Source organism: Pseudozyma hubeiensis (genome assembly GCF_000403515.1).
Source record: "Pseudozyma hubeiensis SY62 DNA, scaffold: PHS45, whole genome shotgun sequence".
Taxonomy (NCBI): Eukaryota; Fungi; Basidiomycota; class Ustilaginomycetes; order Ustilaginales; family Ustilaginaceae; genus Pseudozyma; species Pseudozyma hubeiensis.
In genome coordinates this window covers 374,216-399,776 of record NW_012133827.1, presented here as the reverse complement: position 1 = coordinate 399,776, position 25,561 = coordinate 374,216, and the positions used below count along the sequence as shown (strand labels likewise).

General features: G+C 57.4%; 9 protein-coding genes across 9 annotated transcripts; 3 read left to right on the top strand and 6 right to left on the bottom strand.

Annotated features, from left to right (window-relative positions):
- Positions 1–127: 127 nt before the first annotated feature.
- On the bottom strand, positions 128–2,368 carry PHSY_004568 (hypothetical protein; the record flags this gene model as incomplete). The annotated part of the gene is made up of 1 exon (XM_012335181.1): positions 128–2,368. One exon carries the CDS (start codon positions 2,366–2,368, stop codon positions 128–130), a length of 2,241 nt encoding a protein of 746 aa, XP_012190571.1.
- A 1,468-nt stretch (positions 2,369–3,836) lies between these two features.
- Positions 3,837–11,451, top strand: PHSY_004567 (hypothetical protein; the record flags this gene model as incomplete). The annotated part of the gene is made up of 2 exons (XM_012335180.1): positions 3,837–3,922; positions 4,626–11,451. 2 exons carry the CDS (start codon positions 3,837–3,839, stop codon positions 11,449–11,451), a joined length of 6,912 nt encoding a protein of 2,303 aa, XP_012190570.1.
- Positions 11,452–11,636: 185 nt separating this feature from the next.
- On the bottom strand, positions 11,637–12,509 carry PHSY_004566 (hypothetical protein; the record flags this gene model as incomplete). Its single annotated transcript, XM_012335179.1, has 1 exon — positions 11,637–12,509. The coding sequence occupies one exon, from the start codon at positions 12,507–12,509 to the stop codon at positions 11,637–11,639; it is 873 nt and encodes a 290-aa protein (XP_012190569.1).
- Positions 12,510–12,756: 247 nt separating this feature from the next.
- PHSY_004565 (DNA-directed RNA polymerase II 138 kDa polypeptide) lies at positions 12,757–14,688 on the top strand (the record flags this gene model as incomplete). The annotated part of the gene is made up of 1 exon (XM_012335178.1): positions 12,757–14,688. One exon carries the CDS (start codon positions 12,757–12,759, stop codon positions 14,686–14,688), a length of 1,932 nt encoding a protein of 643 aa, XP_012190568.1.
- Positions 14,689–14,716: 28 nt separating this feature from the next.
- PHSY_004564 (hypothetical protein) lies at positions 14,717–16,276 on the bottom strand (the record flags this gene model as incomplete). Its single annotated transcript, XM_012335177.1, has 1 exon — positions 14,717–16,276. The coding sequence occupies one exon, from the start codon at positions 16,274–16,276 to the stop codon at positions 14,717–14,719; it is 1,560 nt and encodes a 519-aa protein (XP_012190567.1).
- Positions 16,277–17,180: 904 nt separating this feature from the next.
- On the top strand, positions 17,181–19,826 carry PHSY_004563 (hypothetical protein; the record flags this gene model as incomplete). The annotated part of the gene is made up of 1 exon (XM_012335176.1): positions 17,181–19,826. The coding sequence occupies one exon, from the start codon at positions 17,181–17,183 to the stop codon at positions 19,824–19,826; it is 2,646 nt and encodes an 881-aa protein (XP_012190566.1).
- A 202-nt stretch (positions 19,827–20,028) lies between these two features.
- On the bottom strand, positions 20,029–20,601 carry PHSY_004562 (hypothetical protein; the record flags this gene model as incomplete). Its single annotated transcript, XM_012335175.1, has 2 exons — positions 20,029–20,228; positions 20,415–20,601. 2 exons carry the CDS (start codon positions 20,599–20,601, stop codon positions 20,029–20,031), a joined length of 387 nt encoding a protein of 128 aa, XP_012190565.1.
- Positions 20,602–21,061: 460 nt separating this feature from the next.
- Positions 21,062–22,291, bottom strand: PHSY_004561 (NAD binding dehydrogenase; the record flags this gene model as incomplete). Its single annotated transcript, XM_012335174.1, has 1 exon — positions 21,062–22,291. The coding sequence occupies one exon, from the start codon at positions 22,289–22,291 to the stop codon at positions 21,062–21,064; it is 1,230 nt and encodes a 409-aa protein (XP_012190564.1).
- Positions 22,292–23,523: 1,232 nt separating this feature from the next.
- On the bottom strand, positions 23,524–25,482 carry PHSY_004560 (hypothetical protein; the record flags this gene model as incomplete). Its single annotated transcript, XM_012335173.1, has 1 exon — positions 23,524–25,482. One exon carries the CDS (start codon positions 25,480–25,482, stop codon positions 23,524–23,526), a length of 1,959 nt encoding a protein of 652 aa, XP_012190563.1.
- Positions 25,483–25,561: the final 79 nt, after the last annotated feature.

The following is a 25,561-nucleotide window of genomic DNA, read 5'->3' as shown; positions in this document are numbered from 1 at the left end:
CAAGTGGCCTCGCGATGAAGACGGATGGTATGGGTCTGAAAGCATTTGTATTTCGACGTGGAATCGAACGTAGAGTGATGGCGATGTACAGAATGTTAGAGGCAGTGTGCAGATCGAGCAAATTGGATCAAGGGCGTGTGATCCTGAGTTTGCTCGCATACTTCTTGAACGATCTCTCCTCCGGTTCGAGGTACGGCACCTTGAGGAACTCGAAGATCTGACGTTCATCCGTCGCATCTGGCAGCAAATTCTTGGTCCAAGCCGAGCCGTTCTGGTTGGGAGGACCAATGCCATACTCGTTCAGAGCCCAGCCTCTGGCCTTCGCCTTGGCTCGGAGGTGAACCATGAGGTCTGCATCTCCCGTCTTGGCGAGCGTGTAGAATGCGCGTCGGGTGAACGGAGCAAAGTTGAGGTCGATTCGTCGGGCTTTTGATGTAGCAGAGAGGCGGACGAGACCTTTGACTGCCAGCGGGCCATGAGCAAGCAACTCATCGGCGAGCAGGTTGTGAATGCGGAGTTCTTCGACCACAGAATCCAGGAGCGTAGCGGCGACTGGGTGAGGATCGGATCTGGAAGGATTGTCCGGACGAGGGAGGCGCATGTCGACGACGTCCGGGTGGAACAGGACAAAGTCGAGATCGGAAGAGTAGTGATCGCCTCGACGGAAGCTGCCCAGCAACTCGATGCCCAGCCTCGCATCCACCGATCGGATGACGTCGTGCAGAACGTCTCGCCACTGCTCGGAATCGGATCGAGGGATCAAGCATTCGATGTCGTCCATGTGGGTCAATCCGATCCGCTGTGCTAGTTCCAAAGAAGCCTCACGCAGCTGCTCCAAGGTCAGAAACCCAGCTTGTACGAACCGCTCTGCCTTGGTGGCACCGATACCGTATACACGCTGGAACATAACACGCGCGCGATCCTCTTTGGAAAGACAGTCGATAGCATCGACCCGATCCATCAGCAGACGTTGCTTGATCGTGGTCCACCCAACACTGTCGTCCGGCTCGAGCAGTTCGGTCACCTGCCTCACCGTCAACTGTCCGCCTTCACCTACTTCCGATTCGTGTTGGACACGAAAGAGTCGACGTTCGGCGACCTTATATTCTCGACCGCTCGAAGTGTCTCGTAGGGCTTGCAAATTTCGGAGGTCGTTGAGGACAGCAGCCATGGGAAAAGATCGGTCGAGCAGCTCGGGATAGTTGTTGACGAGGTCGCGGAAAGCAGCCTCTTTACGCGGACCCGGAGTGGGAGTAGACTTGGAGAGGGAACCACGCTGATGGGTGTCTAAGAAGTATCTTCCGAAGTGGGTCGGCTTGAATCGGCGAAACATCTTCTTTGTGCGAGGCGTTGTGGCGAGAAGGAGAGGCAGAGAGGACGTGTGTACGATGGGACCGAGCCAGTCCTGCAGATTGGGGTTCGACATGGCGATGTCTCGAAGGATAGGGACAAAGTCCCAGGCGTGCAGGGACCCGAGCAGACGCATACCTGCAAAGCAAATGCTGGCAGCCACCACGGTCTTGACCAATTGCTTCTTTGTGAGCCTCGGTTGCTCGACGGCCGCGTCGCTTCTCATCTTGATTTGCTCAAAGAAGGAGGATAGGGTGCGGCTCAAAGATGCGGGAGCTTCCATGATAGTCTGCACTGTGGCCTGCAGCAGTGAACGCTTTCGCTTCCCGTTCGGCAAGCTCAAGTGTTCGAGCCGCTGATCGATGGCTTGCAAGCGAGCTTCGAAGTCTTGCAGCATGGTCTGCATCTGATTGATGTTTGCTGCTTGGACTGCGTCGACCGGATCCGAATCTCGCTTGAGCCTGTCAGGATTCCAGGGGATGAATCGCCCTCGAGGCTTTGTCCTGATGTCCGCTTTGACTTTGTTCCCTGAAGCTACTGTTGGACGGGCTCGCTCCAGGTGATTTCCGACACTTTGCTGTGCAGTGATGTTCTCGGTCGACGTTCTTCGACGAGCAGACATCCCTCGCCTCGTCTCGAAATCATCCAAGTCCTCCCATCCATCCTCTTCACCGAACAGATCAGTCTGCTCTTGGCGAGAAGCAACATTCCGAAGATAGTGGGCATGCGCTTGAATCTTTGCGTTGAAGAGACCTTGCTTGCGACGCGGCAGTGGCTCAAAGAGGCGAGCTTTAGCTGAGCCCGAACGAGGTGGGCCTTGAAATTGACCCTTGAGGATGGCAAAGATGGCCTTGTCCAGCTCCTTGGAATTTCGGAGCACAAGGTTCTTCGGAATCTTGCCTCTGCCGCTTTGAGCGCTAAATCGACGATGAATGGGGAGTGCGAGGGTGACAAGGCGATGTTGGCGGCGGAGGTGGCTCGTGCCGTTTGGCAGGAGCTGAAGACTGGAGGACGACATGATTGATCGAGAGGGCGAGGCTGGTTGAGGGATTATTCTAGACGGGTTCCTGAGGGAGAGAGGAAGAGACGTACGAGGAGGATGAGGACTCTGGAGCGAGGGAAGAAAGGGAAGGGCGGGGGATCAAGCCACGCTTCTCGTTTTGCCCACCTCATTTTTATAATGAGCGAACATTCCCCTGCTAAGCTGAGTAAGTACATGACGAATGGATGCGCTCAGACCATGCTGACCGAGCTCTTGTAAACCTCAGCAGAATTCAGACAATGGCGTGTGATGCGGCGTTGTTGTGATGAGCAGAACGACAGGTTGCTTGCAGCTCGGAAGAGGCCCGAGCCAACCGATCCGTAGCGACACCACGCCCACACGGTGATCTTTCCCCGCCACAACCACCTGTATCGATGCGGAGTCGTTGTGGACCGCTCATTCCTCTTTACTCCTGCGACTGTCATTTCGAAGCAGGACTGCATTGATATCAGGCACGGACCGGAAGTATGGTGGTCTATGGCCAACAGTGAGTTCGAGGTTTTATAACGTTCCTTTTCTCGTCCCCCTTTGTCTTGCGCCTTTCTTTTTTTTTGAGACACTGGAATTCACCCGTACACAATTTGTTGAGAGCCCTGAGCTAGCTCAGACTGCACTACTTGCGTTTGACCTCGTTGGGAGCGTCAAGATTCTCAACATTTCAGCTCTGTGTAACGCCGTGTCGATGTAACATTATTTTGATTTTCGAACGAAGAAGAATTGGAGGCACAGAGGCAGTCAAGAGTTTCATGCAGACTAAAAACATCTTTCCAAACTGCAGATCACAGAAGCGCGCACATGAGCGAGAGGCCAAGATCGGCAGTCAATAAGTTATAAAACGCTCAGAGGCTGCCAGGAGACCGGCTGCAGACTTCCGGCCTAGATCTGCCGTGCAGCAAAGCAACCGAACGCGCCGAGCTCCTTCTACGTTGACGTGACATGGTCGATGACCAGCACTTTGCGCGATCCGTGTGGATGGTGTTGTGTGGTGCAAACCCTGGGGAAACAAGGGATCTCTCGGCTCTGTGTTGCTTACAATGCCAAGGGTCCTCCTGTCTGAGGCGGATGCGTTCGCGGACGATTCAAGCGATGAGGCGGGGCTAGCCTGTCGGTTCGAGCGAGCTACTAAAAATAAACCTAGAGGCGATGCACAAGTGCGAGCGTCGTTGCGACACTGCATCCTTACAACAAGCCCGGACTCCGTCGATGGTAATGACCTCGTTTGTGCACACTGTCTCTGAGGCGAGCCAAATCAGCTCAGCTTTTACAAATACAGGATTCTGGACCTGTCCAATCTTGTCTCTTCACTTGAAGATGGACAATGTCAAGCGGGACAATCAATCTCGTATATGAATCAACGGTGTGAGAGAGAGATCTATGTGCCCTCGAAGCAGACCTCTCCGATTCAAGCCTGCAAGTCAGCTTGGTCGAGGAAGGGCCTGCGTGGATGCGCATCGCATGTCATCAAGCTGCAGCTTGCCTCGTCTCGGACTTTGGAATCTTCTTCCGCTGTTCAGATGCCGATGCAGCAAGGTGCCTTGCGTGTTTGCTTCACTTCTCTCCCCTCTCGTCCTCGCTTCGCGAAAGGAAAAAGTAGAATCAATAATTTGCAATTCAGTTGTAGAAAAAAGGGTCGTAGCCAGTCTGAGTAGGCAGACTGACACACTGCCGGCGTCCGCACAAGTGGAGAAACGTCTCGCAGATCAGCTCGATCGGCTTAGCCGTCAGCGTCGTCGGGTCGCTGCCATCGCTCCTTTTGCTAACTGTGCATTGTACTTGGCTCGAGGTTCATACGTGTCTGTACTGCCAAGCAAATCAGCTTTCTTCCTCAACGTCCGCGGTTGGCTCACCGTTGCTTCCTCGAGCCTGGCACACCTTGCTTTCGTATCCCTTCCCTCCGTCGTCGACCGCTCATCACCATCAGCGGATACCACTTCTCTCCTCCTTCACACAGATCCCGTGGACCCTCACCTATACCATCCGCTTGTCTGCGCGTACAACTGTGTCCTCTGTGCGCTTTTCCGTCGGCCCAGTCAACCACATCCATCTCGTGTTCGGTCCCTTCAAGCCACGTCCATGTCGCCCTCCGCATAGCTGATACTCTCCACCGCTTGACGCCGGCTAAGCTGCTTTACACGCCTGTCATCCCTGCGGGCCGCGCGGCGCTGCACTTCGAGCAGAGTGCCGAGCAGTAGTCGATTCCCCAGTCTCGCCGTTCACCTCTGCCCTTCTGTAGGCTCAGCAGAAATCCATCCATCATGTCGAAACATAGCTTCATGGACACCATCCTCAATCGGCCCTCTCAGAGGTACACCGAGCCTCAGCAGGCAAAACCTTCCAGAAACGCTCGCTACCAGACCCCTCACGACCTACCCAATGCGCCCAACAAGCCCGATTCCATCCTCGCCGGCACCATGTTCACCGGTGCAGGTCCCGGCGCGCTTAATCAATCCAATGGCAACAACTACAGCCGCGCACCCTCCGTCATGTCCGGGAAAAGCAACACCAGTCGATTCAGCATCTTTCGCAAGAAGAACCGCGCACCTTCCGTCTCTGGCGGCAGCGTCTACTACGACGGTGCAAGTAGTGTAGCCCCGACAGATATAACCTCCACCGCTCGAAAAGGTCGATGGTGGGAGTCCGGCACGCGCAACACGTACACTTCTCGACCACCCAGCATCGCAGGTAGCGTCTTTTCCGAGCCCGAAGCCTCTGGTCCACCAGGTTTTCCGCGCATCTCCGACTCCATGCACGCCAGCGCACCTGCTCGTGGTGCACGTAGCGACTACGGAGGCGGTAGCTCCAACAGGAAGCGCTATTCATCCCAACCTGGCGTGCCTGTCACTTACCAGCCAGCCAGCAAGGCGTCCATGTCATCCATGAAACGCCAGTCCGGCGTCACGCCTCTGGGTCAACAGGCGCCCAACCTCATGCGCCAGGCTTCCTCCGCCTCCTTAGTCCGATCTCAAAGCAATGCCACATCCAACACCGACCTCAATCGTCCCGTCAGTCCAGCTGCTTCAATGGGTCGCCGGCAGAGCCAGACTCGACTTGCGCCCAGCGCCTCCTCCGACTGGAACTCCTTCGTCAAGTCCATGTCGGGAACAGAGGTCGCAAAAACGTGGGAACAGATGCCTACTTTGGCTCCCAAACCGCCTCGTACTTCAGAGAAGCGTAGCAGCGTCGTCGCAAACCGTATCAGAAAGGAGCTCGAACAGGATGCGCAGTATCAGCAGGTGCAGCGCGACCCAGGCGTCGTTCAGCAAGACCTGCTTGCTCGTGCTGCCTCTCAAGTCATCGGCGCCATGCCGCCTACTCCGGCGTCGCCGCCCTCTGAGGCTCACACAGCTCCGTTGCGCCTTCAGCCTGGTCAAGTCGTGATGCCCATCTCGCCTGTCGCGTCCAACTCCTCCCTCAATGTGGCTCATTATCCCTCCTCCATGGCATTGCAGGCTTCCACTGCGGTCAACGGCGCAGGCAGTCAGGCTTCTGTCAACGTTCCGCAAAACGTGGCCACGGTGACTGTGGCCCAGTCCCCGCAGCCGCCGCAACAATACGTGCACCCACAAGCGGTCGCTCACCCGTCCAATGGTGCAGTCCCATCCGACCCTTCGCACCAGTCCACCGGTGCCGCACCACCACTTGCGAAACCTCAGCAAGCCATGCCGGCTTCGATTCCGACACACCGCGCATCAGCGTCGCCTCCCTTGCAACAGCAAGCGGCACCCATTCCAACGCAAACGTATGCTCCAGTTGCAGTGCCAGCACCTCGCGTCGTGGCTCAAGCACCCACCTCCCCGCCCAGCGTCGCAGCGGTGCTTCCTCCGGCCGCAGATGGAGCCGTTCCACAGGTCCCTGTGCCGTCGGTCCAACCTTCCGCCCCCGCCGCTACACCAACCACCACCGCCCAGTACCTCGCTGATCGCGTCAACGAGCAAGAGTCTGCAGGCGAGCAAGCTGATTCTCGGGAGGTCTCATCGGATGAGTCCGAGGACTCCGACGACACGTCTTCAGAAGAGGGTCTCGTCGGCGGCGGTCAACCCACTCTGGACGTTGTTGCAGAGGAGGACGAGGAACTCTCCAGCGTAGGCGGTCACCAATATCATCACGAGATGCGTTCGCGCCAGTCCGCCAAAGGCAAGGGCCTCAGCCGCAATTACGGCGATTATGAAGCTCGTTTGCACAGCCGACATGCTTCCGCCACAAGCCAGCAAGAGGATGTTCGCGAGGGCGAATTGCCTGTGGCTCCTTCCGGCGTCAGCATACAAGTGACTGACGCGCGTGATCTTCCCATATCGGCCACCGCCTCGGAGAAGACAGAAAACCCGACCGTCCATGAGGCGCCTGCTGTCGCGCCGGCATTGGCGATGGGTCCACCGCAATTAGGTGCAACTGACAGACCCAAACTTGTCTCCCGCGCATCCGAGATGAGCGATTATCAGTCTGCCGCAAGTGACTCAGGCACCGCCACCAAGCAAGATCGAGATCAAGACGACGAAGATGAAGGCGATGCGGATGCCGCGGCATCACTCGCCAGAGCAAAGATCGGAACCAAGACCTCGAGGGAAAGCATGTCGACGGACGCAGCTTCCATCGCACCATCGCAACGCCAAAGCGTCCGCACAACTCGATCCTCCATGCCACCAACAGCCCAGCGGCGTCTTAGTGAGCTCAGCCTCGGAGCGTCCTTTGCCGCCAGCGGCATCCTTCGACGACCCGAATCCACTCGCAGACGTACCGGCGGCTCGGATTCGGGCGCGGACCTCTCCGATGACGACGCCGATCTCAGAGCAGAAGCTCTCGCCGAGCAGGATCGCCTTCGCAAGATGAACGTCGGCGAAGACTTCTTTGGGCCTTCCCTCTCCACTATCCTAGACAAGTTTGGTGGCTCCACCTCGATGGACTCGAGTGTCAGCAAAGTCGAAAGTCGGCACGAGAGGCCTTCCGTCCCTGCAACATCGGCATCAGAAATCCATGCCGAAGCGCAGCAGGTGATCAACGAGGTGCGACAGAACCGCGCCGATGCCACATCGGAAGGAAAGAAACGTAACAGCACCGACACTGCCGGCATGGCACCTAGCGTTGCGGCCGTTTGGTTGCTGAATCAGGCGCAAAGCACCAACGATTCGTCTCCGGCCCGTGCCATGTCGGACGAGGCTGGCGACGAGACCATCACATCTTCCATCTTACGTGCTTCGGCTGCCAATAATGTTGCATCTCCTCCCGTCACAGACAGCCCGGAGCGACCCAAGGTGTCGGTGTTGAATCGACCGCGACCAACGCCAAAGAGGCCGCGTGAGATGGGCGGTGTGTCTATCGCTGAAGGCAGACTCGAGTCGGAACCTCCGCTGGAGCCTGTCACAGTTGAAGACACCCGAAGCACCTTACCTATCTCCGTCTCACAGACGAGCATGCAGAGCGTGGACGTCAGCACCGGATCAGTAAACAGCGATTCAGCAACGCCCACGAAAGCATCGACACCCATCGCCAGCAAGGACACACCTTCTCCCTCCAAATCTGCTCTGAAACCGAAATCTTCTCGCTCCCTCGCCGATACGCTCTTCACGCTCTCTTTCCGTTCGCCATCTAAGGATAAGAAAGAGAAGAAAGATAAGAAGAAGAAGGAGAAAGAAGAGAAGAAGGAAAGAAAGGAAAAAGGCAAGCACAGCCGCAAGGTGTCCGTCGACTCTATCGGTTCCGCCTCCATCCAGAGCGAGCGCTCGTCGACTGTCGGTTCCGACTCGGCTATGTCATCGCCATCTGCAAAGGTCCTTGGCAAGCAGCGCATAGCTGACAACGCCAACACATCAACTGCTCCACCAGCAGCGATCACTACTCAGCAGCAGAACGGAATGGTACCCTCGGAGACCGTCAACACTTTTGCCACACCTCCTCAGAGCATGGCAAACTTGCAAGGGATGGCTGGTGCGGCCACCTCTCCTGAAAAGTTCCACACCGCCCATGACCTCAAGGCGTTGGCCGACACGTCCATCCCAGTGTACCCTACCGAGACGGTGCAAGCACCACTGATGCCGAACGGTGCGGCGACTGCCGATGCGCGTCCAGAACATCAGCGACAACTGTCCCAGCAGATCAATTCGATGGATGGCTTTGGCTCGTTCGCCTTGCCACAGCTCGATCAGCGCAAGGCCACTGCTATGCCAGCTGTCAACGGTACCACCAAGAAGGAGGAGGCTGTCGAGCCTTCTGCCCCTGCGGATGCGTCACCCGCGCCTTCCCTGTCACAGAACGCTAGCGTCAATGGCGTCGGAAACGGGAGCAGCTCTGTGCCAACCTTGTCCCAAGCAAGCATTGCAAGCACTGCCCTGACATCCCCGGACTCTGAAGCTGCGCCCCAAGCAATAGCGGCAGAGAGGGAGATGCCGCAACCAGCTTTGGCTGTCGCGTCCTCTTCACCTCTTGAAGCGTCTGAGAAGAAGCTTCCGATGCCTCCTCCGCCTCAGCCTGAGGAAGTCATGGCTCGCACCATTGAGGACCAGACTCCGACTGGCAAGCCGATAGCTGCGCCTGGTGTGGGCATCAACCTCATTCCTCCCACGCCACCAGCCTTGGAGTCGCGCGACTCGTTCACTTCATCGCAAGTGCCTGGCACGCCGACCATCGAGGAATACGACGAGTACATTACTCCTCAGCGCCCTTCGCTCATGTCTAGGTCGTCGAGTCAGCGCACAGCGGTCCGTGCCGACTCGAAGCCCGACGGTGCCAGCGAGGGCTTATCGCGATCCAGATCCATGGCGCCGGCAAGGAAAGGAATGTGGACGGAGTACAAGGGCAAAGGTCTCAGTCTGCCACCAGGTTTGGTGGCAACCACGATCGATTCCTCAGCCTTGCGTCGTATGAGCACTCAGGACAAGAAGGCTCCTTCTCAGCCCGTCGCTGCAGCCGCAAGCAGTGCAGCTACGCCCGCTTTGCCAGCTGCGCCTGCCCTCGCTCAGAACGTCGTCACCGCACCGCTGCCTTTGCTGGACTCTCCGGCTCGTCCGGCTCGATCAACTCCGTCGCCGAGTCCCAAGTCGAGGCGTTCGAGCGGCTCTTTGGGTGGCTCGCCACAAAGATCTTCACCCGTCCACACGTCCCCGTCCATGAATAGGATCATGGCGGATGCTCCCCCCGTGCCTCAGATCCCTGCCGGTTATCAAGCACCGGGGTCCGTCTCGAGCTCCCCATCGCGGCCTTATGCTTATAGCGGTGCCACCTCGGAGCACGACTGGGACAGCCGCTCCGCCTCGCCTGCACCTAGTGCCGTGCCTAGTCAGTCTGGTCGTTCCGTCGGCTCGCACGTGTCCTCAAGCGTCCACTCTGCCTCGTATCGCAGCAGTCCTCGACCCGAGTTCACCTATGTCAATCATCACGAGCTCTCACCCTACGCCAAAAAGATGCGATCATTGTCTCCCAGCCCAGCCATGCCGACGCTTTCTCAGACCGGCAATCGACACTCGCTCATGTCGGCGATCAACGAATGGGAAAGTCAGGTCCCCGAGCCGGAAGCACCAGTCGTCGGTCTTTCGCCCTACCCGTCACGACCAGTGTCACCTTCACCGTCGCCGTATCCAACGCTGCCCGCATCGACCGTGTCGCGATCCAGCTCGGTGATCAGCTCTGTCAGCTCGCCAGCGGTGGTTCGCAATGCGCCTCTGGGAGCTTCAACGAACCAGTACCTGTCGCCGCCGATCGCTCGTTCGCGGATGTCAGCGGACGAGTTGTCGACGGTGAGCGAGTCGGCGATCGAATCTCTCAACGCTGGCTCGGTGGTTGGGCGTCCCTCTGGACCGCCGTCGGCGAGCAGCTCGTCTCCGTCAGCTTCGCAGTCGGCACTCAGCCTGTCGAGCACGGTGCAGACGTCGATGCCGACAGTTCCGACGAGCTACCGACCCAACAAGGACCCGAAACGCTTCTCGACCAATGCGGACGATCTGCTCAACAGCCGCACCACCATGCAGACTGTTGCGGTCACAAGCGGTGCTTTTGCGACGCGCAGCAAGTCGGTGAGGCGCAAGAAGAGCGTCGATTTGAACGGCAACGAGGTACCTGAGCATCTGCAGGACGACTTGGCACAGACTACACTTTCGGTCACGGCTCACACTCCTCCACCACGCAAGATCGGCTCGCACCAAGTGCTTGTGCAAGTCATCGCCGTCGCTATCGACGAGATGGACAAGCTTCTTCTGCGGGAAAAGGTTCGAGCCGAGAACGCGTTCGGGTTCGTACCAGGACGATCTTTCTGCGGACGAATCGTGGAATGCGGTTACGAGGTGAAGAAGATGCGCAAGGGCGATGTGGTGTTTGGATTGCAAGACAGTCGCAAGTCGGGGGCGCTGGCGGAGTTCATGGTAGTGGATCACAACCGAATCTGTCACGCACCCAGCGACTGTTTGACGACGGAACAGATCGCAGCCCTACCCTCGGCGGGAGTCATGGCTCATCAGCTGATTCAGAACCATTGCAGTCAGCTGCAGCGCGGGGCTAGGGTCTTGATCCTCAACGCGCACGATGGTATCGGACTGTTGACGATGCAAGAATCGGTCGGGTTGGGATTGGTGATCGTTGCACAGTGTCCACCGAGCATCTCGGATGGTGTCGCAGTGTGTCAGGCGAATGGAGCGCACGAGGTGGTCATCGGTGAACCGCTGTGGGCGATCAACTCGCTGCACGAATCATCCTTCGATCTCATCGTCGACACCGTCGGCGGCAGAAAGATCTACGATGCCAGCAGAAGAATCCTGGGAACCGACGGTCAGTTCTGCACATGTTTCGGCGACGAACATGGTACCACCAACCCGAACCTCCGCTCGCACCTCAGGAGTCTCAGGCGCGCCTTCTTCAAGAAGGACAAGAAGAACATCGGCTACGAATGGGTCGGCGTAGACACGGCGGAGGACTGCAAGGAGGCGCTGGAGGCGGTGAAGAGGGCCGCTGAGGGTGGCAACATCTGTCCGAGGTTGCGGAGTGTCCTGCCGTTCGCGGATGCGGGGAGGGCGTTTGATGGCGAGAGGAGGAATGGGGATGATGAGCCGGGAGCGATTGTGGTTAGGGTGTCGTGAGAGGAGGGAAAGATACACGGTCACTTATTTTGGGCTTGTGGTTGTCGACTGTCCTTACATGCTTTTTGTTTACTGTCTAGAGGAAATGGATGAGCATCTATTGCTTAGCAAGACTTTCGCGCGATCGGTCTGTGAATAGTATCCGAGGCGCTGCTCGATTGAGTCGTGCTCCACCCGTCCCACAATCACTTCTTACTGTGCAACCCCACCCTCCTCAAATTCCTACCCACCGCCCCGCCCATCTTCTTCTTGTACTCCGCCCTATCCTGCTTCGCGCTGATCGCCAACATCCTATCCTTCCTAGCACCGATCTCGACCGGGTTCACCACGTCGCTGGCCTTCTTCAACCTGCACGGTCGGCTGCCGATGTACTTTCCATTCATCTCCTTCCAGGCTTTGAGGAAGTCTTCCGGATCGGCGAAGGCGACGAAGCCGTAGCCTTTGCCCTTGCCTTCCTTGTTGCGGACGACGCGGGCTTTGGAGAAGGAGGGGTATTTGGAGAAGGATGAGGTCAAGAGTTCGTCGGAGACGTCGTTGCCGAGGTCGCCGACGAAGAGACGTTTGTGCGAGGGGTCCCATTCGAGGAGGGTTTGGTCTTCCCAGATTTTGCCGGCTGCGCGACGGATGACGGTGGGACGCGTTTCGCCGCGTTTGAGTTTGCCGGGTATGAGTCGTCCAGATTCATCGTAGCGGTTGTCAGCGGCGGTCGTCGCTGCGGAGGTGGTGGTGGTGGGTGCAAAGGGATCGTGAGCGGGATCGTAGGTTGAAGCAGCAGGTTGTTGGGATGCGGACCTGCTGTCGAAGTAGTAAGGATTTGCGACTGCGGATGCATCCGCATACGGCGCTGCAGAGGATGACGATGCGGAAGGGTCGGAGGAAGATGCGGTGTAGTAGTCCGAAGGGTAGCCATATGCGGCGTAGTAGGAGTTGTAGTCGAACAACCAGTTGTTGGCGGTGGCATCCCAGTAGTAGAATGGTGCGTACGGGTCGTCCGACGCCGACGCGGTTGGTGCGACGGAGGTGGATGAGGACCCGGAGGCCGCTTGATAAGCACTCATGATAACAGTGTGAGTGAGCTGGGATGCTAGCGGAAGTGTCGTGTGGATGATGGTTGCGGAGTAGGATGAAGAGTAGCAAGAGAGGAACTTGTGGATCAAAGCCGAGTTTTTGGGTGTCGGGAATCGGAATTCGAAAGCTGAAGCTCAGCCAGCCAAAACTCCACTTTAGAATCATTCGCTCCTCATCATCAAAACCTACCGGATCCCTCTCACACACCTCTGCGCTATCATCGCGGTTACCGCTACAATGGACGTGGACAAGCTGTTCAAGCTCCCATCTCTGCCTTCTGCGGCTGTCAACAAGCGAAAATGGACTGCTCCTAAGCCAGGCGACCCCAGCGCCTCCGCATCGTCCTCCTCATCCATTGTCCATGATGATGCAGGTCCATCCGATCAGACCAGCTCACGGCCAAGCAAATCGGCTCGCGTAGACGATGAAGATGACGATGATCAAGCGGACAATGTCGCTGAAGACGAAACATACTTCTTCTCCGATGACGACCAAGAAGACGGTCGATTCTTTGGCGGCGGCCTCACCGCCGAACAGAAACAGATCCTCGACATCATGGATTCCGGAGACACATCGTCCTCCACCACGCCTTACCCTTCTTCATCTGTTTCGTCTGTCCACGACCTGCCCTCACTTCGCAAGCAACTTTTGCGCTTCGAGCGCGCCATCAACAAGAACGCCGAAATGCGCGTAAAACACGCCTCCGACCCGTCACGCTTCATCGACTCGGAAGCGGATCTGGACGCGGAACTGAAAAGTTTGCTCGTGCTTACCACACAACCCATGCTCTTCTACCCGGAGTTCGTCAAGCTTGGAGGTGCAGCGAGCGTTGTGGGGCTTTTGAGCCATGACAACGCCGACATTGCGAGCGCGGCCATCGAGGTGATCGAGGAGTTGACCGACGAGGATGTGCTGGACCAGGCGAATGCTGAAGCAGGAGAGGAAGATGCAGCGGAAGCGCTGGAGGTGATGAAGGAGCTGGTGGAGGCATTGTTGGCACAGAGTTTGTTGGAGCTGTTGGTGTCGAACCTGGGAAGATTCAACGACGAGTTGGATGAGGACTTGCCGAAGGAGGAAGCTGCGAGCAAGGCGGTCGAGGTGGAAGGCGATGCACAGGCGATCTATCATACGCTCGGGGTGGTGGAGAACTTGATCACGACGAGACCTGCGTTGGCGGACAAGCTGGGTGGTGAGACGTCACTGCTAAAATGGATGCTGACGAGGCTGGCAATGAAAAGGACGGTCGATCAAAACACGAGTTACGCCGCTGAACTCTTGGCGATCCTCCTACAGGACTCTGATACCAACCGCGACAAGCTCGGCGCGACGATAGTGGACGAAGAGAACGGAATCGACATCTTGCTGAAAGTACTTTCGCGATATCGACGAACGTCACCGGCGAGCGGGGAGGAGCAGGAATTCGTGGAAAACGTCTTCGATTCTCTCTGCCTCTCACTCTTCGGTCCATCCAACAAATCCCTCTTCGTCTCTGGCGAAGGCGTCGAGCTCATGGTGTTGATGATGAAGGAGAAGAAGACATTCTCCCGCATCCGAGCCGTCAAAGTCCTCGACCACGCCGCATCAGGTCCCGCCGGCAGCCCCGCCTGCCTACGCATGATCGAATCCAAAGCCCTCTCTCCCCTCTTCTCCATCTTCCTCGAATGCAACTCGCACACCTTCCGCAAACGTCCCTCCTCCTCCCTCCCTTCTTTGCAGGACACAGAACACCTCCTCTCCATCTTCACCTCGCTCCTCACGCACCTCGCCTCGGACACGCTCCCGCGCATCCGCCTGCTCACCAAATTCCTCTCCTCCAACTACACCCACCTAGACCACCTGCTCGACCTCCGAGAAACCCTCACCTCTCGAATCGACCCTGCCCCAACACACGACGAGGAAGACGCCTACCTCGCTAAACTCGAACAAGGTCTGTTCAGCTTGCAGCTGCTAGACACCATCCTAGCATGGCTGGTCATGGAGGACGATGCGTGCAAGGATCACGTACAGACTATGCTGAGGAGGAAAAAGTTGGATTTCAACAGCATCGCGGATACGTTGCGAGAGTACAGAGACAACGTAGGCGATCAAATCGCAATCGACGAGGCCGAGGAAACGTTGATGACAAAGGACATCCTAGACGCTCTAATCGGGTATCTCGAATCTCTATAACCTTCCCATCCTCCGGGGTATAAACACATCACGCCCCCTCGTCCCCCTTCGCCTGCCTCTTCATCCACTCCAACTCCTCATCCCCCTCCCTACACCCCTTCTCCTCCTCCACCTCCTCCCCCACCCTACTCTGCGCCTCCACCTGATCACCAAACCGACTCTCGTTATCCAAGCATACCGCAATCAACCCGCTCGTCTTCAACCCTAGATCGAAATACCTCGGATTGTTCTTGCCCGAAAACATGCTGATGTGCGCATCCACCTCGTCCACCGCCTTGGTATTGTCCATCGGCGTGAAACTGCCTGCGCACCTCGCCGAGCGCGGGGGCAAGATGATGAAAGTTCGATCGCGCGCTGTGGTCGCATCAAGCTGAGGATTCGCCGCGCGGGAAGTAGACGGTAGACGCGTGTAGTAGCAGTGAAACAGGATCTGCGGTTGATCCACCAATCGATCCAGCCGAAGACGCAGAGCATTGTCGTCCCAAAGATTCGAGACAAACGCAAGATGATCGGTGACCCATCCGTAGGCTCCGTTGAGCTTGTCCTTGTTGAAATACGCAGCGGAAGCAGCGGCGCCCGAAGCCAACGCCACAGCACCCGTCGCCATGAGTGCGCTCCTCCAATTACCCTTGGCCCTCGATGATGCTGCCTCATCATTGTTTCGTGAAGCTGTTGCTGATCTTGTGGTGTTGCTGCCAACGCCGTTGTTCGATTGCGCCTGCGACTGGCGTTCCGAATTCCACCTCGCGGCCAACCCGACCCCCATGGGTGCGAAAAACGTCCCGATGGTCTGTGCAGTCTGCAGATAGCCCGCGTACTTGTTGATGCCGTGCTTGAACACGCCCGGATGGACACCATAATACGGCGTATCGTATGCCAACACACCGATGACTCTGGGCCAGAGCTTGAGACTGCTCCTCTTGTCGCTCGGCGTCTTGGCCTGCTGATCCGCACTGCTCTGCGCAATAGCCAGCGCGGCATCTACAGCCACCAAGCCACCCATGGAATGACCCGCCAGCACGATCTTGACGCTTCCCATGCCACCTCCTTTTCCCGAGTTGGGAACAATGTTGCCTGTGCTCAGATCGATCTCTGGTTTGGATTCGAGCATGACCGTCTGCTCTGTTAGCCACTCGACAAAGGACTCGACGGCGGCTGCAAGGCTGCCCCGCGTGTCGTAGGTAGGGTAGACAAGAGACTTGACGTGCAGACCTGGGTACGTTTCTTGGAGGTTGTACGTGAGCCGAGACGGAAAGTCCTCGAACGTGGTATCGGAAGATCCTTTGAAGCCGTGGATGAAGACAAGCAGCAGGAGCTGGTCTCTGCCTTCCAAGCCGGTGGATGAAACATCGGCGCGGGGAGGGCGTGCTGATGCGGTTGTTGATGATGATGATGCGAAGCCTTGCTGAGCTGGTGGCACCGAGTAGGGCGGCGGAACATCATCTGGCGGATCGTCTACTATGATGGCATCTTGTAAGGATGAGCCTGGTTGTGGAGCTGGTGCTGCGGATGTGGTGGAGGACGAGGATGATGCATGGGTTGCCCACGGATTGGCGTCGTCCGGTTGCACGGGTGCAAAGTTCGACATTGCGAATGAAGTGGGAGGTCACAGCTTGCGCTGCTGATGGATGAGGGAGGTAAGACAAGAAGGCTGGTGGCCAGCCAGCTTTCGACATGTGCCGAGTGGAAGGACTGTGCGTGTGCGTATAATTCCACGTTGGCCTCGCTTGCCAATGCACGCAGGGTCCAGCTTTGCGCGAAAAAGCCAAGAAAAGCCTCCACAACCTGATTGACGCTTGTCGCACGAGTCTGACCTTGCCAGGTGCCAAATTGCTCAGTCAGAGAGGAAGAGCAAAGCAAATCACGAAAGCTGCGCTCTGCTGTGCTGTCCGTACTCTGATGGATGCTGCATTCCCCCCGCTGCAACTCGGCTTTTTGACTAGCTTGCATACCGAATGCAGCAATTTACACCACCCAATCACAGCTATACAGGACACTGCACTTCCTGCTTCTGGCTGTGGCTGTGGCAGGCGCTTTTCAAGTTGGTGCATGGCAAGCTGCAAAGAGAGTAGCTGCAAGCTTGAGATTCATACGAAAGTCGTCGCAGGTGCATTGTCGATCCCTGCTCGCACGGATTTATTCATTCCGTTTCATTTCATCGACGCCAATTCCGGTCCTTGAATGTTGTACGACGTTCGCACTCGTTCTTCCACCGCAGCTCCGTCTTTTCTTCTCGCCCTCAAACCCATTCACGGAGCCAGATACATTCCTTCGCCGTCGCACTCGCACAACTCCACTGCCAACGCCCCATTCCATATAGCCATGCGCCTTGCCTGATCGCTCCATCTCATCTGGCCTCATCCCCGCCGATCCTTCGTCTAGAGCTCACTTTGGCTGCATCGCCACCAAAAAACATGGACCCGTCTCTTCAGCAGTAACACTTCATAGAACAGCAGGGATCCAACAGAATGTCGGCCACAAAGACGCCGATCATGGATCTCGAGACAGACGAGGATGGCTGGATCGGCGGCTCAAGCCAGAGCATCTACGCTCGCAAACCGCAGCCGTCGGCTCATACGACTCCTCCTCCGAATGCACCCAAGGGGCCAAAGAAGACCGTGCCAACCACGCCAGGTCGCAAGAAGAAACAAGCAGACGACAACAGGTCTCGCTCTTTGCTAGAGCGTATGGATATGGACCAATCTCTCCCGAAGACACCTCCCCCCAAAGCGCGATCAGATTCTCAGAATGCGGATCATTCCACCACAGCAGCATCCACTCCTTCGCCAGCCTCCAATGCTCCCGCCCCCACTTCACCTTTCCGCACCACGCCATCCCAAGGCATTCGTAGACCGGGAGCAAAGATTCCTTCACCCTTGCCACTCACCAGCCCAGCACGCAAGAACGAATCCGGTCCGTCTCACAACACTCGTACACCTCTCAGTGCTTCCCATCCTATTCCAGAGACACCGCTCAAGCTTTCGCAGCGAGGAGGACCTCAGACACCAGCTACCCCTCACTACCCATCCTACCCCAACTCTGCTCACTCGCAGAGCCGCGATGGTGACACCTCTCGTGCAAGCGGCCTCGGCATCGGGCTGACACCACTCAAGACGCCCGTCCCTCTCGCGCCGAGTCCGGACAGTGTTCGCAGTCCACTCAACGAGGCACTCAATCTACGTGGTCGTGCAGCGGCAAATACGTCCATCGGATCGCCTCTCAAATCTGGCCGCTCGGACCTGCACGGTGAATCTCTTGCACTCGGCTCGTCGTCCAGCCAACCAGGTAACGACAACATGCTCGACCGCCTTCGCGGCACTCGATCCAGCCTCGGTACCAGTGCCAGCATGTGGGCACCGAAATCCGCCGCCACTTCAGAGCCAGACAGCACTGCACCCACCTCGACCACCTCGCACACCATTGGATCCGGTTTCAGCTCGAGCAACTTGCTCGGCGTGCAAACCGGTCTCGACCGCAAGCGTCCCAGCCATCGTCCCAACGGTCTGCAGCTCAGCCTGGGTCAGGAGATCAGCGTCATGCAGGAGCTCGAAGAGAAAGCCGAGGAAGAGTACCCCACTTCCAACGTTTCCTCCGCTACGGTTGCGGATACGTTCAGGATCGACCTGCCGGAGGAAGACGTTGAGCATGAGAACGCGGACGATTGGAAGGGCACTGTTGTTCCGCCGACACCTGCGTTGGGATGCGATTCACCGTCCTCGGATGAAGACCAGTCGTCGTCCAAGCCGCCTTCCCGCAGCCTGGATGCTTTCGGTTGGGGATCCTCCGAGACCCGCAAACCATCGCTCTTCTCCGATCTTCCCTCCTCGTCTACCTTGGAAGCGAACTGGAGCGGAGACGATGACGATGAACGCAAGGACGACGTCGAGGTGTTCCAGGATATGCACGAACGTGCCAAAGCCTCGAGCAAGGATCGTCGTGATGGCAGTTATGGGGCGTTGCCACCTCCTCCGATCAATTACGGGAAGGAGCGAACGCCGTCCCCGACGCATAGGTTGTTGGGCAAATCGCCGAAGATGGACGGTGAGCAGGGGACGGTGCAATTGCCGACGACGAGGGCGAATGGCAGTGAGGTGGAGGGGAGGTTGAACGGGCAGCGCGGGTCGCCTGCGTCTACCACGAGGTCGATGTTGGCGTCCGAGTCGGACGGTGATGCGGACGTGGAGAATGACAGACCGAAACGAGATCGGAAGAAGAAGGGTGCGGGTGACACGGAGGCCAAAGAGGGGGAGAAAGCGTTGGAGAAGAGCCGATCGTTGAAGAGGGACAAGTCGGAACGAATTCGGGGGAGGAGAGCGAGTCAGAGCAAAGAGAAGGATGTGGATAAGGCCAAAGTTTTGCTTCCGAGTACGACGTTCAAGCCCGCGGAAGAGTTGGCAGGTGCGGTGGAGAAGGTGAAGTTGGAAGAGGACAAGGTTGCAACGGCGACGGGGGTGGGGATGGTGGAGGGGGGAGCGCAGCAGACACCCGTGGCTCAGAGGGTGCAGTCCATCCCAGCGGTGAAGGATGATCTGTTCTCGTCGCCTGCCGAACCGAGGGTGGAGTTGCCGACGAGCACCTCACCGGAAGAAGGAGGATCGGTGGGTGCGACACCGGAACCTCCGACGCAGCCGAAGTTCGACTGGGCAGCAGACGACGATGAGCTGGACGACGAATTGCCAGATCTCGACGATTGGGGGGTCACACTTTCCCCTTCCAAGCCTAGTACGGAGACTTTCAAGCAGCAAGGAGTTGCGGACAAGGGCAGTGCGGAGACGGGTCGGGAGGGGGTTTGGAGGAGAGGGGATAAGGGTCGGAAGCAGGCAGATGGCGGAAAAGCGGGATCTGCGAAGGGTGATCCGTTGGGGATTCGGATTGCAGGCAGAGCAGCAGGTGTGGAACCGCAGATGGGCGCGATGCCACCTGCAAGCACGCCGTATGGAAGGTGGAATAAGGCAAAGGAAGGGTCGGCGGTGAAGAAGGAGGAGTCGAGGGGTGCGAGGGTGGAGAGGGGAAAGCGGTCTGGTTTGGGTTCGGCTGAGAAGAGCATGCATGCACCAACGGCTGGAGCGGATTCAGCGGGGACAAAGGGCAGGATCGCGACCGGCGCGAAGAAGAAGCCTCATAGTGGGAAGAAGTAGAGTTTCCGTGCAAAATGTATCCTACACCACATTGGAAAACGGTATGATTAGAAACGAGTGCGTGTTGCACTTCAAGTTGGTGTGATTCTTGAGGCTTGACAACGGCGATCCCATCCTTGTTTGGTACCCATTGTTTGCTCTAGTGCGAAGCTCGTCGAGGCGTTAGGCACCCAACCTCTCGTCCAACTGCTTGCTCGAAATCTCACCGTCCCTGACGTCGACCACTTTTGCGACGTCGGATTTGACGCTGAAGTTGCTCAGTGCCGAAGCGTAGAGTGTCGACAACTCGAGGGATGAGGTTTGGGGTGCCCAGTAGAGTAGAAATAGTGGCTACGACGAGCATAAATGCCGTTTTGATCAGCAATGTTTCCGACTGAGAATGTTCTGAGATGGTTGGTGAGACTTACGTAGGAGACCCGTCCATCGCGATGCGAAAGCTTATAGTTGACGATGAGGAACCTCGGTGAGTTTTCCGGTAGCTCTGTTTTTTTGGCCCCCCATCACACATGTAAACAGAATCAGCATCACTCTTTCCCGCAACCCCTCCATCTTCTCTCATCTCCAAAACAGGATGGGAGAGAGACATACCTTCGATCAAATCCTCCACGCATGTCAATCCAGTGGTCAGCTCCTCCTCTAGTTCGAGCGTCAAACTCTTCTTGTCGATCTTGAACACCTGCGCTGTGATCGGCGCCTTCGAGGGGGTGAGCCGGAATTTTTTGATTCGGGTGAGCAGCTCCGTGGGGATGTCGATGGTGCTGCTTGACGACGCCATTGTTGTCAGCGGGTTCGAGGAAAGCGTGTGAGTGCTAGGACAGATGAGTGAGGGCTGCGAGATAGGTTGCTAAAGGGTGTTTGATGTCCGGATGAAGAATATACACATTGTGGAGCCGGGAATACGCACGAACGGGTCCGTGCACGCAGGGATCTGCATCCACAGCCCACATTTTTTCCGACGCTCGTGGCTTTTGTTTTGTGAATCGCTGCAAAACACCAGAAAACAAACTCACTGTCCGTCGTGAGAAGAACGCCGCGCGACCTCGTAGCGAAAGGTTCCAAGGTCGACATGACAATGAAAGCTATTGCGGCACCACACAGACTATGGAGGATCAAGCTCCACATGCACAGACAAGCTCTTGTCTCTTTTCCCTTGCTCCGTAACTCTCCTTTAATTGCGTCGTCTGGCTCTCAACCTAGACATGTCTCACACCGTAATCAAGAGGAGCCGCCACATTTCAATTGGCAGGCTTCTTGGCCGACTTCTCCGAAGCCTCACGGATAGCCCAAGTCAACGCGTAGGTCTTGACCGCATCCTCGTACGACGACAGGATGGGGGCGGAACCTTGACCCTTCTCGATGTTGTCGATCAAGTTGCTGACCTCGGAGAAGAAGGGGTCGTCGTTCTGGTATCGCACCACCTCCTCGTGGTCATCACCGGGGCGGCGGAAGTAGAGCGCGGGCGCGTTGTACGGGTCGACGAGACGCAAGCTGTAACCGTCTGCCAAGACGTCGAGCTCGGTCGAGTAATTGAAGCCTTGCAGCGACACGGCGTGGGTGAGCGAGCCCACGGCACCAGATTCGTACTTCCAGTTGGCGCAGGTGATTCGGGGAATACGCTCATCCTCAGGAATCTTGCCTTCGTCGATGGGGATCTTGCTCAGTACACCTGCAGGCTCGAACCACTCGAGCGAGTGCGCGCTGACAGTAGCCAAATCGACCTCACCACCAAAGTAACGCGAGAGATCGCAAAAGTGGGTCGCCTGCTCAACGATGGGACCGCACGAGCGGCTCTTGTCCCACCAGTCAGGCTTGTTGGTGTGTTCGTACGCCATGATGTATCGCGCGTTGGTGGCCATGACCTTGAGGTTGTTCTCGTCGAGGATCTGCTTCATCTTTTGCACCACCTTGAGGTATCGGAGCATGTATCCGACCGAAACAATGTTGTCGGCCTTTTCGAGCATCTGTGCGATCTTGAGCGCGTCGGCGACGGGACCGGTCGAGACGGGCTTCTCGATGAAGATGGCAACGTCGGGGAAAGCCTCGACGAGCTTCTTTTCGAGGTCACGACCGGGCTGCTCACGGCCACGGAAGGCAGGAGGGCTTCCTACCCAGATGGCGTGGGGTCTCTTGTCGGGCGAAACGTTGGCGACGTAGTCGGCAAACGTGGGGTAGACGATGGTGTCCTTGTAGGCGGAAAGCACAAACGAGTTGCGCTTCACAGTGAGCGCCGCCTCGGCACGAGCAGCGGAAGGGTCGATGAGCGCGGTCACCTTGAGACGAGGACCAAGCTTGTGTTCGAGTCGGAAAGAATGGTTCCACGGACCTTCGTCCGAACCAAAATTGATGTTACCGGCACCAATGATGACGACGTTGAAGTCGGCACCAGGCTTGGGCGGCTCCATCTTGTCCATGGCGGTGGGTGCGTGGGGGTCAAAATCGGCACCAGACGTCGTGTCCGACGCCATTCCCCTCGCGCCGGCAGGGAATCGGAAACCACCATCGCGCTTCAAGGCTGACGCGATGGAGCTGATGCGTGGCACGGCAACGCCAGGGGCGGCGACAGCGCGAGCACCGGCGAGGCTCGACGAGCGCGAGGCCGAGATGGCGATCTGCCTGAGGGCAAACGTGGATCGCATCTTGTTCTATTGGAGTGGATGGTAGAGAGAGTTTTGACTTGAACGATGATGATGGAGGGGAAAGGAGAGAAGAAGCTCGCGATGAGAGCGGACGACAAACGCCGAGATAGCTGATTGTGTCACTTTTCTTGTGATCCGAGCGCCAAGTCTGATATTTCAGAGCAAAGCAAAAAGAGCATGTGTCACTGTTGCGAGTGGGTGTAACAGCGCAACACACTCTCGGGCTCACTGGCGTTACGACATGGCGCAGGCGCATCGACAGCTGTCGAGTGTCACCCTGGCCTGGGACCAAGCTGGACAATCACTTACACACAGCGCAAATCATACGGAAAAATCGCTGGCGAGCAAGCAACATTCGGATAAGAACAAAAGGGCGCAGGAGGACGCAAGATGACACAGTGACGCAACTCGCCGTCTGTGCGTGCATGCGATTTTCCGTGATTCAGTGTTGGCGAAAAATGCCTCTCTGCTCGCAGGCACGCGGGCACGAGAGCTGTGTACGAGCCATGTTGTGCCCACGTTGATCTTTGGGTCTTCATCTTGTGGCCGTCGAGTGCGGCTTCTCGGCGCGCTTCGAAAGTTTCGCCGGCGTCTTCTTCCTGGAATCTCTCTGCCTGAAGCCATCTCCATTTTGCTCTCTTGCATCGTCCGGGTATGCATCTGAACATTCCAGGTGCTGTGTTATAGGATTGCTAGTATGCAACGGATGACCAAGATGGCCATCAACAGTTTCCGTTGGAATAGAGCATACTAGCAGAGTATGCAGGATGTGCAGCGAAACCACGTCAAAACGATCGGCGAATTAGCAAGGTCGAAATCACCGTTGTTTAGGATCGACGTTCATTGACGACGACGACGACTTCGATGAGACTCATTCTGACCGGACGTTTCATTTTCCTGCGAATGACGCTTTTCAGCCAACGCTGTTGCCGACACGGTGAGAGAATTGACATAGCGCGCGGCAATTCGCAGCTTGGCTCATGGCAAAGAGTCCCAGATACTTTCGTGAACGGCGAACCATTGCACGCGCGTAAGTACAGGCGGAATCGGAAGTCTACAGACTACTGTCGACGGAGCCAGCGTACTGCCCGCTTGTCATCCTTGATGAGTGGCAACAGCTTCTTGCGCACCTCGGCATTGTGCTCCTTGAGCCAGCGCACCTCGGTGTAGGACAGCAGGCTGAAATCCACCAGGTTGGTGGCGATGGGAACCTGCGTGATGCGCTCGAATCCGTACCATGGCACATCGCCGAATCCGCGGTGCGTCTCGATCCGCTTTACCGCCAGGAGCGACTCGGTACGGATGCCAAAGTGCCCCTCTTCGTAGAAGCCGGGCTCGTTGGTCAGCACCATGTTCTCCTCGAGAGCCACTGGCTTCTTGGATCCACCAGACATGGTCGAAAATCCTTGCGGTCCTTCGTGAACGTCCATGAACGATCCGATGCCGTGGCCCGTTCCGTGGCGATAGTCGTAGCCGTCCTGCCACAGCGCGTGACGTGCGATCGGATCGAGCTGAACACCCGTGGTGCCAGCTGGGAACTTGGCCTCGCTGAGCCGGATGTGGCCCTGAAGGACCCGCGTGTAGGCGCGCTTCTGCTCTGCGCTTGGGCGACCAAAGTGCACCGTTCGTGTGCAGTCGATGGTGCCGTCGTGGTATTGCGCACCCGAGTCGTTCAGGTACGGCGTCTCGCGATCGATCACGCGGCTGCCCTTCTCTGGAGTCTCGTAGTGAGGCAGCGCTGCGTTGGGACCGGTCGCAGAGATGGCGTCGTAGCTGTCACCGGCATACAAAGGCAATTGCTTGCGGATCTCCTGGAACTTGACCGCAGCTTCCCATTCGTCGATCTTGGCTCGCTTCACCTTGACGTGATCCTCGAGCCAGGCTGCCCACCGCACCCAGGCCGCACCGTCGCGGACATGACTGGCACGGAAGCCCTCGAGCTCCACATCGTTCTTGACCGCTTTGCGCAACGCGACGGGGGAAGGGTCGAGTAGCTCGAGCTTCTCGTCACCGACCGCATTGGCCACCGCGTACGACAGCTTTTCACCGGATACGAGTTTGCGACCATCGGAACCCTCGGAGGTCCAGCGACGCAGATGGTCCCAGACCGAATCGTACGGTTCCACTTGGACTTTGAGCGTGTCACGGATGTACTTATCCGCGGCGTTGCCTTGGGGTAGAAGCTCAGGTCGGATGAAGAGCGTCGACTGGTCAGCCGAGATGAGAAGGTATGCGGGGAAGACAGGGTGACAAGGGATCGAAGCACCGCGCAGGTTGAGCAGCCACGCAACCTCATCCAAAGCCGAGATGAAGTAGGCTGAGCCAGCAGGCTGTGCTTTGAGATCTTGCCTAACATCCTCAATCTTGGCTGTGGCAGGCTTACCGGCATACTTGAGTTCGTGCTCGTAGACAGGGAAAGCCACGGGTGCCGGGCGGTCGGACCCCCAGGCTACATCGACGAGATTGCGCGAAGGGAATACAGCTGCCGCAACCTTGTTCTTGAGAGACAGGACGAGGGATTTGCCCTGAGTGTAACCGGTCAGGGCAGGGTCCAAGCCGACCTTCGTTCCCTCCTTGGCCTGCTCCACGATCCACGCCGGCCAGTCGAGCACACCATTCACGCCGACCTTGTGCAGCGTCCAGTTGTCATCGAGCTGGTCCGCTGCCTGAATGTGGTACCGACCGTCAGCAAAGAGGTGGGCCGAGTCTTTGCCGACGATAGCAGTTCCAGCCGAGCCGGTAAAGCCCGAGATCCATACACGGCGCATCTCGGAGGCAGCAGTGTACTCGGTGGCGTGGGCATCGTCCGTGGGTACGAGGTAGAAATCGACATCTTCCTCCTCCATCAACTTGCGCAGTGCGCGCAGACGTGGTCCTGTGGTGTCCGGTTTAGCTGCCGCTGCCAAGTCGAGCTTGCGTGCCTTTTCAGAGTCGAAAGCAGCCTCGACCAGGGTAGTGTCGGTCTTGACGGAAGCGGCATCGTTGGCCTTGCTCTTGCTGAGGAATCCAAAGCAGCCCATTGTTGTCGAGTCGTTGGAGTCGATGTGGATGAGGCGGTGATTAGGAGCTGCTCTTCGACTGATGATGACGGAAGGGTAC